Below are 15,012 nucleotides of genomic sequence, written 5' to 3'. Positions count from 1 at the left end.
TCTTTTTCTTTCTTTGAATCAACTCACTGCCACTGGGCTATTGATTTACACATTTCACTTTCCTTGCATTTCATAAATTTTTTTTAAGGCAATTGGGTTTAAGTGACTTGCCCAGGGTCACACAGCTAGTACGTGTCAAGTGTTTGGTCTGAGGCCAGATCTGAACTCAGGTCCTCCTGACTTCAGGGCCAGTGCTCTATCCATTGCGCCACCTAGCTGACCCCACATTTCATAAATTTTTATCAACAAAATGGGTCATTTGCCTTGTATCCTGTTCCTTCAATCCACACTGATCTCAGTCTTTTCTGCCCACTTACATTGTGTGTTACCTAATTTATCCTTGAGTTGTAGACCATGTTCTGCTTTTCTACAATTTCATGCTTACCACTTTTGGCTGCTCAACTAGACTGAGCTCCTTGAGGGCAGAGACTCTCTCAAAATTTGTTGTTGATTGAAAAGTGTATATTCCAAACGTCTGATTGAATTGATTCATCTATTGTTTTTACATGTTTCCTCTGTTGGCCTCATTGTGCTGGATTATTTCTTTGGGTCCTCTGAACCACGTTTAGGGGCAATCTTTATCCCTAGGGAAGAATACAGGCATTGCTGTCATACTTTGTATTTAGGTAAAAGTTGGACTCAATTCTCATTCGTAAGTTTCTTGCCTGGATCCTTATCAATCCGAGTAGTTCTTCCCCCCTGCCTTGTCCTGGCCTACACATCCTTTCTGTATTTTTCATTTCTTTTGGTGCCAAATTATTCAATGGATTTCTTTTGAAATGATAATAACAACCAACATTTACTAAGTACTTCAGAGCTTACAAAGTGGTTTATCTGGATGCTTTATTGGATCTCACAATGATGCAATTTGGTAGGTTTTATTATGGTTTATATTTTACAGAAATTGAGAGAAATTAAGTGACTTCTCCAGAGTCACACAGCTGTTGATTGTCAGAGCCCCTGGACTTGGAGTCAGAAAGACCTAAATTTGAATTCAATTTCACATATTGACTAACTGCTCTGTGACCTTGGGTAAGCCCCTTCAACTCTCAGCCTCAGTTTCCTCATCTCTAAAATGGAGATGGTAATAGCACCTACCTCTTATGGTTGTTGTGATGTTCAAATGAGTTAATGTGGGGAAATCCTTTTATAAACATTAAGGTATTACATAAATGTTATTTTATTATTTTATTTGTAAAGTAGTTTGTGAAGCTAAAAGCGATAGATATATACATATATGTACACATATACATATACATATATATGTGTGTATGTGTGTATATATATATATATATATATATATATATATATACTAGTTATTGTTGGTGATGGTGGTGTTGGTGCTGTTAACTCAATAATCTCAGGAGAAACAAGATGTCAGGGGATCCAAAGGGCCTTGGAGAGATGCCCAGTAGGCATAAATAATAATAACCTCACATTTAGGTAGCTTTTTATGGTTAGCCAAATGCTTTCTTCATGACTACCCTGAAAATATTATTATTCCCATTTTTTACGGATGAAAAAACTGAGAATCAGAGAGGGGAAATGTGTTGCACAGTGGTAACAGTTTCAAATCCAATTGATCCAGACTCATTATCAAGGAAGACAAAGCAAGAAGGTGCTTAAAAGACCTACTCGAGCATATGGATGGCCAGAAAAGGAAGTAGGCTAATCAGGAACCAGGAGGGAAGGATGGCAGGTGGGCACTCCAAGGGCTGCACTGGCAGCCATCGAATAGCCCATGACCCAGAGAAAGAGTCTCCCATCTCTTGGCTGAATGCCCTAGGGAGTAGCTTTGGCAGGACACAGATAAGTGCTGTGTGAGCCAAAAAGGCAAGAAGGGGTCATGATCTGCCTCAGTAAAGTGAGAGGATCATGTGTCCACTTGTGAGAGTATCCCAGAGCTCAGAGAGGAAGCTGTAGGAGGCAAAAGGCTCAAGAGAAAGATCCCATTTTTTTTTTTTACTGAATTAGAATAAAACAATAACAAAATTAGTTTGGAAGAACAAGAAGTCAAGACTATCAAAGGAGCTAATAAAAATGTAAAGGAAGGAGGTTTAGCAATACTAGATCTTAAACTGTATTATAAAGCAATAAATATCAAAACTAGCACCGGTTGAGAAATAGAAAGGTAGATCAGTGGAACAGAGTAAACATACAATTCACATTGTATTTGATGAGCATAAAGACAGGTTTTGGGGATAAAAATTCATAATTTGGTAAAAATTATTGGGAAAACTGGAAAGCAGTATGGCAAAAATTGGGCATAGGCCAACTTCTTACTCCATTTAACAAGATAAGGTTAAAATAGATACATGAACTATATATACAGAGAGATATGAGAAAAATTTTTAGAACATGGAACATATCACCTATCAGATTTATGGACAGGTGAACAATTTATAAATAAACAAGAAGCAGAGAGCAGTGTGAGGTGCAAAATGGATAATTTAAATTGCATTAAATTAAATTTTTTTGTACAAATAAAACAATGTAGCTAAGATCAGAAGGAAAGCATAAAACTGGGGAAATTATTTATAGGCAGTTTCTCAGATAAAGGTCTCATATGTCAAATATATAAAGACCTTTGTCTAATCTATAAGAAAATGAATCATTCCCCAATTAATAAATGGTCAAAGGATATGAAGAGACAGTTTTTAGATAAAGAAATCTAAACAATTTATAGTCATATGAAAATTGCTCTAAATCAATATTGATTAGGGAAATGCAGGTTAAAACAACCTGGAGGTATCATTTTACACCCATCAGATTGGCTAAAATGATCAAAGGGGAAAGCGACAAATGTTGGAGGGGATGTGGAAAAATTAGGAAACTAATTCACTGTTGGTAGAATTGTGAATTGATCCAAATGTTTTGGAGAGCAATTTAGAATTATGCCCAAAGAGTTATTAAAATGCCTATACCCTTTAACCCAGAAATACCACTATTAGGTCTATTTCCAAAGATGATTATGGAAAAAGGAAAAGAATTTGTATGTTCTAAATGAATTACAGCAGCTCTCTTTGTGGTGGCAAACAACTGGAAATCAGGGGGATGCACATCAACTGGGGTATGGCTAAACAAGTTGTGGTGTGTGATTGTGATGGAATACTACTGTGCTATCTGAAATGATGAGCTTGGGGCAGCTAGATGGTGCAGTGGATAAAGCACCAGCTTTGAAGTCAGGAGGACCTGAGTTCAAATCCGGCCTCAGACCAAACACTTGATACTTACTAGCTGTGTGACCCTGGGCAAGTCACTTAACCCCAATTGCCTAAGCAAATAAATAAAAAAAAGAAATGATGAGCTCGATAATCTTAGGAAAAACACGGGTGGGGTTGGAGGAGATAACGAAGAACAAAATGAACAGAACCAAGAGCACCTTGCAGATATGAACAGCAATATTGTTTCAAGAGCGACTTTGAGTGACTAAGTCGTTTTGACTGCTGTAAACACCCGAGTTAACTCTAGAAGACATATGAAGGAAGAGGCTATCAGCATCAGAACTGATAAATCAGTTATCAGAACTGATAAATAGAAGTACATATAGAATGTTTTTTACATACACACACACATTTGTGTCTAATGGTGGCCACCTCTAGGGTTGGGGTGGGGGGAGGAAAGGAAGAAAAAAAAGGATAAAGATAAATTTAGATGATAACTTTATTATGTATTAGAAGAAATAGCAAGTTTTACACAATAGATGCTCAGTTTCATGTACATCCTCTGGTTTTTTTCCTATTCTATTATGTTTTGGAAATGCTTGTTTTATTTCTTAAGTTCAGAATAAAATGAGTAGAACTAAAAAAAAAATGTCTCACAATCCAGTGACCCCATCCTTCCCGCTTTGCACAGTTCTGAGACTAAAGTTGGGGAACAAACCTTGGAAAATACGTCTTCCTGTTATCTGGGAGGAAATTCTAGCACCGATGACCTCACAATTGAAAGGGATGACCTGCTCCAACCTCCAATGCCCTGTGCACAAACCGTCTTTGGAAATCTTGAATTAGGATTCTGCAATTTAGCAGATCCTGGCTGGCCCTTTATCTTTCAAGGAGGAAAATGCATGGGTGAGCAGTGGTTCCAGTCCAGGCTCTGATACCTGCTACCTGTGTGACCTTGGACAAGTCACTTTACCTCCATGGTGAAGTTTCCTTATCTGCAAAATGAGGGGGCTGCACTAGATTGCTTCTAAAGTGCCTTTCAGGTAAACCTAGCATCCTATAAGTGTAACCTCTCTGGACCTTAATTTCCTCCTCTCGTAAACTAAGGGTCTTGGGCCAGACACCTCCTGAGGTCCTTTCCACCTCCAAGTCTATGATCATATTAAATTTTATTTTTTAGGCAATTGGGGTTAAGTGACTTGCCCAGGGTCACGCAATTAGTAAGTGTCAAGTGTTTAGTCTGAGGCCGGATTTGAACTCAGGTCCTCCTGACTTCAGGGCCAGTGCTCTATCCACTGTGCCACCTAGCTGCCCCCTGATCATACTAATTTTAAAACAGATAATTTTCACCTCCAAGGCACCATCCAAGGCCCAACTAATGACTTTTTGTGGGATTTGGTTGAGTGATGTGACCCTGTCATCCACTGGTAGATGCTTCCTCTGGTTGGTGAGCCTGAGTTGGAGCAGAGACACTTCCCAAGGACCTGAACAGCTGTGGGAGAAGAGGAAGGAAGATAAAGAAAATCTCACAGTTGGACCAAGAGACCCAGAGCCAGGTCTGAGACTCCCCGTCCTAGCATTGAGCAGAGCAGAGACAGCAGCAAGATTTCCTGTGCTGACACGCAGCAGCCGCCATTGGTGGTATCTAGATGTGGGACCTGGGGCAGACACTGAGGATTCCCCAGGTGCATGAATATGCAGTGTGAGAGTTCTTGTTCAGTGTCTCTGTGGGTTTGACTCATAGTGCCATCCCAGCAGGCACAATAGTACAGCCCCGCATCTGCCTCTGTGACTTGGTGGATTCTGAGGCTTGCTGACAAGTCGCTCTCCCGTTTCTTGGCCTCATACCTCTCCTCACTGACCCCATCTTCATGAATGACATTGTCATTGGATGAAAGATAGAGAATCCGTTCCAGATGCCCACCGGGCTTCTGGCGGTACCAGTGAATGTAAGCGGACCCAAAAGAAGTCACATTCACTCGGCATACCAGAAAGGCGGTGTTACCACTTCTCTTAGTGTTGGATGGCATAAACTGGGTCAGTATGGGTTCCATGCTTGCACCTACAAGAGAAAAGAATCTCCTGGACCGCCAGATACCAAGAGCTCTGGTGTCCAAAAAGAATCAAAATATATAGCTGGTCACTTTGGGATGGAGTTGGACTTTGCTAGGTGGAGAGTTGAAGTTTGGGGAAGAAGATGAGGTAATGAAATGAGTCTTTAAAATGATTGTAGAATAAGCTGTCAGAAATACCTGCTGATGAATGGCCCAAAAATTCTTGTAAAGTAGTTATTAGGTACTTTAATCAATTATGCATAAAATAGTCACTGGGCTTGTGATAGCTGTATTCTTTATTTATTAAGTGTACTCCTTTGGCTTTTTTTTTTTAGGATTAAAGGAATTTTTATTTTTTTTAATTAAAATTTTTAATTTACGGAATAAAACAAACATTTGCATGGCATAGTACAGTCATTGTTTGAATGAATAAAGGATTTTGTTAGGCTAGTTTGACTTCTTGTATCTACTTAGAGAATGAAACAGAGACACCGACTTTCCAGCTAAGAGGGAGCTAAAAGGGCCGTGGGTGTTTCTGTCTCTGTCTTTAGACTCAACTCAAGACTGTAGACTTAAACAAGCCTAACCAAATGCATTTATCCATTCAGATGGAGGTTTGGCAATGTCTTTCAGGGAGCCTTTAGTACAGCCAGTGCTCTTATGGTAGAGATTGCGGCCCTGCGACGTTTGCCGGGGTCACCCGTTTGGGTAAGTGACCTCAGGTAGGACTCCAGCCCAGGGGCTCTGACTCCAAGGTCACTACATCATGCTGCATCTCTCAGAGGAAGAGATATGGTGTTGCCTTAAAAAGAAACCTCAGATTCAGTCTTTTATCCCACAGTTCAGGCTGGCTGTCTTTGCAAGGAAAGTGTCAGGTTTTTTTCCCTCACCCATTTCTTGGCCCCTCCATGAATGGATACCAAACAAATGACAAAAAGAAAGAACTCACCAATCCCAAGAAAAGCCAGGATCAGAAAGCAAACCAGTAGCACTTTGGTGGTCTCCATAATGGAGAGGGAGAAGGCCAGAAGTCATTCAACAGAAGGGAAGTGATGCCTGTGTTGGAGAGGAAGGAAATGACTCTAAGCAGAAAGTGGCTAACCAGAGACAAACTCTTTTTGGCCACAGATGCACAGCCACCCACAAGGGAAAAGGGGTCTTGCTTAATTCATTGGCAATATTCCATTGAATTCCATCCTTTCGCTGTTTACCAGCAGCACCCTTGTCCACAGGTGCCCTTCATTAGAAAAGGGTGTTCTTACAAAGAAAGTGAGCTTCTTGCAATGGTCCCTTGGTTTTCCCTGGAAATTGTAAACACAGGTATAACATCTGCCTTGGAATACCGCACATCTGGATCACAGCTCTGATGTATGTGGGATGCTTGTTTTCTTATCGCACATGGTAAGTGCCCTCATGCTCCCACTCCAAATTGCACCCCACTCACTTTACTGGAACATATCTCTTAAATGTTACCAATGATATCTCTGCTGTGAAATCCAGGGTTTTCTTCTCAGTCATCAATCTCATTGGTCTCTCTTCGGAATTTAACTCAGTTGACTCTCCTTAGATATGGGGTTAAATGGAGCAAAGATGGATCAACAAGGAGCATAAGAAGAACACTAAGCTCTTAAGAGCCTAAAGATTTCATGGGAATTTAAATAATGTGCAGAAAATCAGTAGGAAGGGCTGCCCTGACAATCAGAGAAATAAACCTCTTGACACCACATTAGTGAATTGCTCTATTTTGTGGGCAAGAATAACCATGTGGGAGATCACTTGGATGGGGAGAGGGGAGAAGAGAGACAGAGGAAAGCAGCTGATGGGCTCCCATCAAGTCCATAGGGGAACAGCGAAGGGTTAGTCATTCTTCCAGGCTCTGAACAACAATGAAAGCAATGGGAAAATAGGCTCAAAAATTGAGTAGAGGGCCTGGGCTGGTGCCTCAAGATGGAGTTCTCCTCTAAGAAGTGGCTCTTTGTCGGTACCACTAAATCACATTTCAGTGGGAGAAGAGGTTTATGTCTGTGCTAAGAGACAGAGACCTTCTAGTGGGTGAGGAAGCTAGGTGGCATAGGGGAGATTCTAGGCTGGACCTGGAATCAGAAAGACTTGTATTTCAATCTGACCTCAGATACGTCCTAGCTGTGTGATCTTGGGCAAGTCACTTAACCCTGTTTGCCTCAGTTTCTCTAATTGTAAAATGATAATAATAGTAGCATTCATCTCTTAACATTATTGTGAGGAACAAATGAGATCTATGTAAAGTGCTTAGCACAGTGCTGGGCACATAGTAGGTACTATGTAAATACAAGCTATTATTATTATTATTATTGTTATTGTTATTATTATTGTTACTACATCTTGGGGAGATTTGTACTTTAGGAGATTACCTAAGGTTGTGCCTTCCTGGACATCATCTGCCCCAAAAGAGGCACTGTATGGATTCTCTAAAGGCAGCCAGCTCCCCGAATGTTTTAGAACAGGGGGAGTCATACAACCAGAGATTGTCTGAGACTGTCTTAAAAGTAGCAAGGCAAAGTCGGGAAGCAGGAGCAGGACTCTGGACTTCAAGCAGCAAAAGAGGTCTACCACACACATCTGCTTCCATCTGATGCTGATATTTTTAATGGGGCAAAGCAGAGAATAGGGAGGACTAGCTAAGAGCTACAGAATCAGCACCATGGAGATGGATGGAAGGAACTGAAAGGGGATAGTTCAGAAGCTTTGTCTTCATGAGACGCAGAAAGAGTAAAGAAGGAACAAGTCAAAATAGTCAATAAGCATTAGTTGTTCAATTGTCTTCAGTCACATCTGACTTTTTGTGGCCCCATTTGGGGTTTTCTTGGTGGAGATACTGCATCGGTTTGGCATTTCTTTCTTCAGCTCATTTTACAGATGAGAAAACTGAGGCAAGCAGGGTGAAGTGACTTGCCCAGGGTCATACAACTAGTAAGTGTCTGAGGTCAGATGAGTCTCAGGAAGATGAGTCTTCCTGACTCCAGGTCTGGCAGTCTACCCACTGCAACACTTAGTTGCCCCAAACATTTATTGAATACCTACTATGTTTCAGGCATTCTGCTAAGCGCTGTGGATATAAAGAAATGCCCTTCCCCCAACAAAAACAAACAAACAAGCAAACAAACAAACAAACAAAAACAACCCAGTCCCTGCTCTCAAGGAGCTCCCAGTGTAACGGGGGAGACAACAGGCAAACAATGTTCAAAGTTTAGATAAGATCAGTTGGAGATGTCTAATAGGGTAAAGTCTTCTCATTATTAAGTGGAATCAGGAAAAAGCTTCCAGGAGAAAATGAGATTTCAGCTGAGAGTTGGAGGAAGCCAGGGAAGCCAGATGCAGAGATGAAGAAGAAGAGAGTCCTAAGCATGGGGTACAGCCAGTGACAGTGCCTTGATCACAGTGTGTGTGTGTGTGTGTGTGTGTGTGTGCTTGCACGTGTAGGTGTGTTTGTGTGTATGTGTGTCTCTCTGTGTGTAGGTATGTTTGTGTGTGTGCTTGTGTGTTTCTGTGTGAAGCACAGTGGAAGGTAGAAGATGGCTGGCATGGCAGGAAGGGGCCAGGTGATCAAGGCTTTGAACACCAAGCAAAGGATTTTCTATTTGATCCCGGAGGTGTCTGCCATGACAGGACAACTCCCCCCTCCTCCTCCTCTAGGAATTCCTAGCCTTCTTTAATGATCTAGGCCAGTTATATTGTACTACAGAAGGGCCTTCATGAATTCCCTCCCACTACCAGGCCCCCCCCCCATTTAAATTAGGTTGTATTTCCTTTTTATGAGAGGCAGCTTGGAATAAGGGATAGAGAGCTGTTCTCAAAATCAGGAGGGCCCAAATTCAAGTCACATCTTTGACACATGTGACCCTGGGAAATTAATCGAAACTCCCAGTAACCCAAGAAAGCCTCTAAGACTCTAAGTTGAGAGAGGACTCTGGCCTCTATTGATAGAAGGAATTTCCTTGTCTGGGAGTTCCTGGTCCAGTCCCCGTCTCATGTTTTGGACAAATTTTTGACTTTCTTATATATGTGTCCATGTTGCTTCCTCATAAAACACACAGTCATTGAGGGGAGAGAAGTTTTTATTTTTGCATCTCTAGGACCCACACAATGCCTAGAAGGCATATTTTATTATTACTATTATTTTGGAGCTATGTTTTCATTGAGGTAGGGAACTCCCAGTAAGGAAGCCCCTCAACCAATGTAGATGAACATTTTCTGGAACCTATCTTACTAGAGAGTTACCTGGCACATGGAAAGGGAGAAGATGCTTAAGAAATGCTTGTTGATAGATGGAAACTGAGTTTTTAATATTAGAGAAATGCTTTTGAAAACAACAAATAATAATTTTGGGAGCCTCATTTCCCACAGAGAATACTAATAGAACATTTTCTTAAGGAAGTTCCTTAATTCTTTATTGTTTCAATTGCATCTGTTGTACAAAATGGGGAGAATTTATAGAATTTTCATCATTTTATCTTTTTAGCTTTGGCTCCTGAAATCATTCATTTTGCTTGGCTTTCTTCCCATGAAGCACTCTCAGTATCCCACCCCCAGCCTCCATGACCACAGATCTCCCTCCCTGCCTGCCCCCACTTCCAGCCTTGGTCATCTATAGACACATGTTCTCTTTCACTGCTGGTCATACCATTTCCCCAAGGCTAAGGGCAGTTTCTTGAAGAGAACTGTGTCTTGGGCTCCTTTCATCTTTCCCACAGCACTGGGCACACTCCACCTGAATCAATACTCATTGATTAACAAAGATAACGAACCATCACAACCATAAGTGATGAGGAGAAATAGCATCTCAGTGTTGGAAGGCACTTCCCTGGTCACTTAGTCTGAATTCTACCCAAAAAAGGATTTGAATTGGTTCAGAGACCTAAGGAATTAAGAGAGGATATTAATGTCTTCCTTCTTCATGTTTCTTTTAGTTTCTCCTGAGGGATATTGGATCCAAGTGTTAGCTTTGGTGCATGAGCTTTGGACAGGGGGCAAGACATGGAGTCAGGAATATCTGTGTTCAAAATCATCCTTAGACAGGTGCTGCTGGGATGGAAAGAGAACCTGTTCCATAGGGTGGTGAAGAGGATGAGGCAACATAATATAAAGTAAGGCTCTCTGCCAAAAAGCAGAGAGACAGAAGTTGAGAATTGGAAGGGACCTCAGAAGCTGTCTGGTCCAACCCATAAAACCATCGGAAATCTTAGAGCCCTGCAGAGATGTGAATGGTTACGATGGTGATGGAGGGAGTTTGGAACCTGTATGAGTTAGAGCAGGAATGTAGTGTGGTATAGACATGGGCCACATGGTCCTGGTAAGAAATGCAGGAAGTGTTACCGACAGGCCAAATGGGATGGGAGCCAGAAACAAGGAGGTGGCCCCCAGGGGAAGAGGATGTGGGGAGGGCCGCAAGGAGGGCAGGATTCTTGTAGGTGTTGTCACTGAGTGCTGACTGCTGTGGTCTTCCCAGCATGCACAATAGTAGGTGGCCTCATCTTCACGTGTTATGCTGCTTATTGTTAGGATTGAGGTTCCTTTGCCTTCATTCTTTTCTGCCACAAATTTCTTCCTTACCTCATGTAAGGATTTTGTTGCGGCAGCACTGGTTGAGTGGACAAAGAGCAGATGTTGCAAAGGTTGGTTTGGCTTCTGCTGGTACCAGTGTATGTACTCGTCCTTAAAGTTCTGACTGCCAGACACTTGACAAGTCACACGTGCTGTTGTGCTCAGGTCTCTAGTGATGGAGACTTGAGGCTGCTTCAGTTCAAGAGCTTCGTGTCCAACTAGAAATAAAAGAAGAGAACACAGAGACGTGAGGAGGTCCTTTGGAGAATTTCTTCTGTTTCTTACCTTATGTGAAAAGAGGGAGAAGCTAACTCACAGGCACAGAGGGCAGCCACAGCAAGCACTTGGCAGAGGCTCATTCTGGCTGTGCGAGATGTTGGGCTGAGGAGAACCCGAGGAAGCAAGGAGACTGATGGATGCGGAGATCAGTTCAGAGTGGCCTGAGGTGGCCTGTTGGGTGTCAGCAGAGATCATGAGCTGCTCGATCCTGGTGTAATGTTCATTGTGCATCTGACCTTTCTAAGAGGTGCAGACCAGAGCTCTCTCCATGGGTGGGGGCCAGGCTTGGTGATGTCAATGCTGATTGACCTTCCTGCTTCCTTTACCCAAAGATGAAGCTATGGTGGTATTGCCTTGACCTACATCTGCCCCTCTCCACCCTGAAAACCCTGAGGATGTCTGCCACTGGCTCCTCAGACACTGTCCTAGAAATAAGAATATCTTTTATTTGTTTAAAGCTTTATTCTCATTGAGAGATAGCATGGAGAATGCACAGAGAGTGAGCCTTGGGGTCAGAAGAGCTGGAGCCAAGGCCGGGGGCTCTTTAACCCGAGGTGAGTCAGAACCTCTCAGTTTTCTTCTTCTTTTCTTCTGCAGGATTTTAAAAATGAAAATTTTTGTTTTTTTATTCTGAACTTAAGAAGAATAGAAAAAGTAGAATAGAAAAAATGAGCATTACACACAAAACTGCAAATCTATTATGGTCAACTTGCTTTTCCTTTTAAATGTATAATAAATAATCATTTGATTTTCTTTCTTTCCTTCTCTCCCTCCCCTCTTACAGATGGCTACCATTAGACATAAATTTATATGTATGGAAATCCATTCTATACTTACTTCTATTCATCAGTTTTTTCTCTGGATGCAGATAGTGCCTTCCTTCATAGGTCCTTTGTAGTGAATTTAGGTATTTATAGTAGTCAAAATGACTTATTCACTCAAGGTCATTCTTAAGAAAATATTGTGGTTTCTTTTCCAATGTTCTCTTGGTTCTGCTCATTCCTCTCTTCATTATTTCATGTACGTCTTTCCATGTTTTTCTAAGGTCAGCAAGCTCACCATTTCCTGTAGCCCAGCAATATTCCATCATGATCATATAGCACAACTTGTTCAGCCATTCCCCAATTGATAGGCATCCCTTCCATTTCCAGTTTTTGCCACCACAAACAGAGCCGCTATCAGTGTTTTATAACATGTAGTGTCTTTTCCTTTTTCCCTGATCATCTTGGAAAACAGACCTAGTAGTGGTATTGCTGGGTTAAAGGGTAGACACAGTTTTATAACTGTTTGGGTATAATTTATAATTTATAATTTATAACTTGGGGCATAATTTCCAGTTGCTTTCCAGACCTCTCAATCTTCTTGACAATTCTCCAAGCCTGTAGGTTGTAGAGAAGGAGGCAGGTTACATTGGTAGAGGGACATTCCTCAACTGTCCTAACAGGGGCCATCACCATCACCTTCCTCCTAATAACCATGTGGGTGAGTGGTGGAAGGATTCTATTCCCCATTGCCCAGAGGAGAGAACTGAGGTGTAGAGACCTGAAGTCACTTGCCCAGGATCCCACAGTAAGCAGGTAAAGTCAAGCAAGAAGCATTTATTAAACCCCTATTTTGTGCCAGGCACTAGAAGCATGGGAAATAGGACTTGGCTTTCAACCCAAGTCTCCCTGACTTCCAGTCCAGTGCCCTCCCTCCTGACTCCAGGCTACTCCCAAGAACAAGCCAGTCTCCCATTGGTGATGCGATGGCGATGATCTTTCATTTTGTTGTCCTTCACTCATACTGTTTCTATAGGACCTCCCAATCTGTCTTTACCTTTGGCAAAGAGAAATAAATGAGTTCTGGCATTGATCTGCTGTCCTGCTGTTACAATCCCTCCAGCAAAATGGGTGTTTGGAGAGTTAATTTTCCAATCACTTTGGAAAGTTTCATCCAGATAGAACCTGGGAGGATCATAGTTCCTGCTGCAGCTTGACTTTCCACACATCTGTTGCACACACACACACACACACACACACACACACACACACACACACTTCTGTGTGACCTTGGGCCTTTACTTGCTCTCCATGGGTCCCAGTTCCTCAATGATCAATCAGACAATTGAGTTATCTGACCTCTGACATCTCTTCCAGCTCTGTATCAATTATGTCAACTTATCTGTGTAATAGTAATATCCCTCAGTGGAATTTAAACTCCTCAAGGTCAGGGGTTGCCTTGGGGTGGGGGCATTTCTTTGTGTTCCTTGTGTCCACCAGAAGTATCTGGCTCATAGTGGAGGCTTAATATATGCTTGTTAAATGAACAAATAAATTTTTGTATTGAGTGATTCAAATGGGCAGTCATTGTCATATATAATTTGGGAAGAGGGCATGGGAAAATGACGAGAGATCCCCGCCATTGGCAGAATTCATTGCAGTGGGCTGACTGTTTTGGGGTACAAGAGGGTTGGCTCACATGCACAGACTTGTCTAATTTGCGGGGTGTTGCCAGGAAACACACTTCCTTCCTTTCCTTTGGCCTCAGGCAGGAATAATACAGCCTAGAAAAGGAATCCCCTTGTGGGCCTTTGATGGATTCTCAGGTTTTTTTTTGTTTTTGTTTTTTGTTAGGCAATAGGATTAAGTGACTTGCCCAGGGTCTCACAGCTAGTAAGTGTTATGTGGCTGAGGCTGGATTTGAACTCAGGTCCTCCTGACTCCAGGGCTGGTGCTCTATCCACTGCACCACCTAGCTGCCCCTGGTCTCTCAGTCTGGATGGACTCTCAACATCACGTCCCTTTGAGAGAGTCTACGGCTATTCTTGGTTATAGAAAAGCACTGGGTCCTGAAAGATCCAAGAGGTGTGTAGGGGCAGTCCTCCAGAGAGGCATACAGTCTTGTACAGCAGGCCAGGCCCCCAGGAGGCATCTAGTCCATCCCATTCCTGATCACAGATCCCTTCTGGGCCATGCTCAACGGGTAGTTGGCCAGTCTTTTCCTGTGAGTGCCCCCTGGCCCCTGAGCCTGCCCCTTCCACTCTTGGCCTGCTCTGATGATCCTGAAGCTTTGACAGACATCAAGCTGGAATGTGCCTCTTTGCAACTGAGTAGTGATGAGCCCGTGGCTTTAAAAAAAATTCAGTCCTAAGAAGGAATCACATTTTTAGAATAAGAGGAGATGACAAGTGTGTTGTTTTTCAGGGGAATTCCTGCAGATAATAAAGCAATTAGAGAAAACCTCACAGAGACCATTGGACTACTTTTTCTCTCTTTTTCTTTCTTTGAATCAACTCACTGCCACTGGGCTATTGATTTACACATTTCACTTTCCTTGCATTTCATAAATTTTTTTTAAGGCAATTGGGTTTAAGTGACTTGCCCAGGGTCACACAGCTAGTACGTGTCAAGTGTTTGGTCTGAGGCCAGATCTGAACTCAGGTCCTCCTGACTTCAGGGCCAGTGCTCTATCCATTGCGCCACCTAGCTGACCCCACATTTCATAAATTTTTATCAACAAAATGGGTCATTTGCCTTGTATCCTGTTCCTTCAATCCACACTGATCTCAGTCTTTTCTGCCCACTTACATTGTGTGTTACCTAATTTATCCTTGAGTTGTAGACCATGTTCTGCTTTTCTACAATTTCATGCTTACCACTTTTGGCTGCTCAACTAGACTGAGCTCCTTGAGGGCAGAGACTCTCTCAAAATTTGTTGTTGATTGAAAAGTGTATATTCCAAACGTCTGATTGAATTGATTCATCTATTGTTTTTACATGTTTCCTCTGTTGGCCTCATTGTGCTGGATTATTTCTTTGGGTCCTCTGAACCACGTTTAGGGGCAATCTTTATCCCTAGGGAAGAATACAGGCATTGCTGTCATACTTTGTATTTAGGTAAAAGTTGGACTCAATTCTCATTCGTAAGTTTCTTGCCTGGATCCTTATCAATCC

At 42.2% G+C, this 15,012-nt stretch overlaps 2 gene segments (V, D, J or C); both read right to left on the bottom strand.

Annotated features, from left to right (window-relative positions):
- Positions 1–4,487: 4,487 nt before the first annotated feature.
- On the bottom strand, positions 4,488–6,655 carry LOC114024455. The segment is given in 2 exon segments: positions 4,488–5,270; positions 6,168–6,655. A coding segment is annotated over 1 exon segment (528 nt).
- Positions 6,656–9,828: 3,173 nt separating this feature from the next.
- LOC114024444 lies at positions 9,829–11,369 on the bottom strand. The segment is given in 2 exon segments: positions 9,829–11,016; positions 11,115–11,369. Coding segments are annotated over 2 exon segments (597 nt in total).
- Positions 11,370–15,012: the final 3,643 nt, after the last annotated feature.

This window comes from Vombatus ursinus, unplaced genomic scaffold (genome assembly GCF_900497805.2).
Source record: "Vombatus ursinus unplaced genomic scaffold, bare-nosed wombat genome assembly UNPS02004563.1, whole genome shotgun sequence".
NCBI lineage: Eukaryota > Metazoa > Chordata > Mammalia > Diprotodontia > Vombatidae > Vombatus > Vombatus ursinus.
Note: the sequence above shows the minus strand (reverse complement) of the source record. Positions and strands in the feature narration are given on the sequence as shown.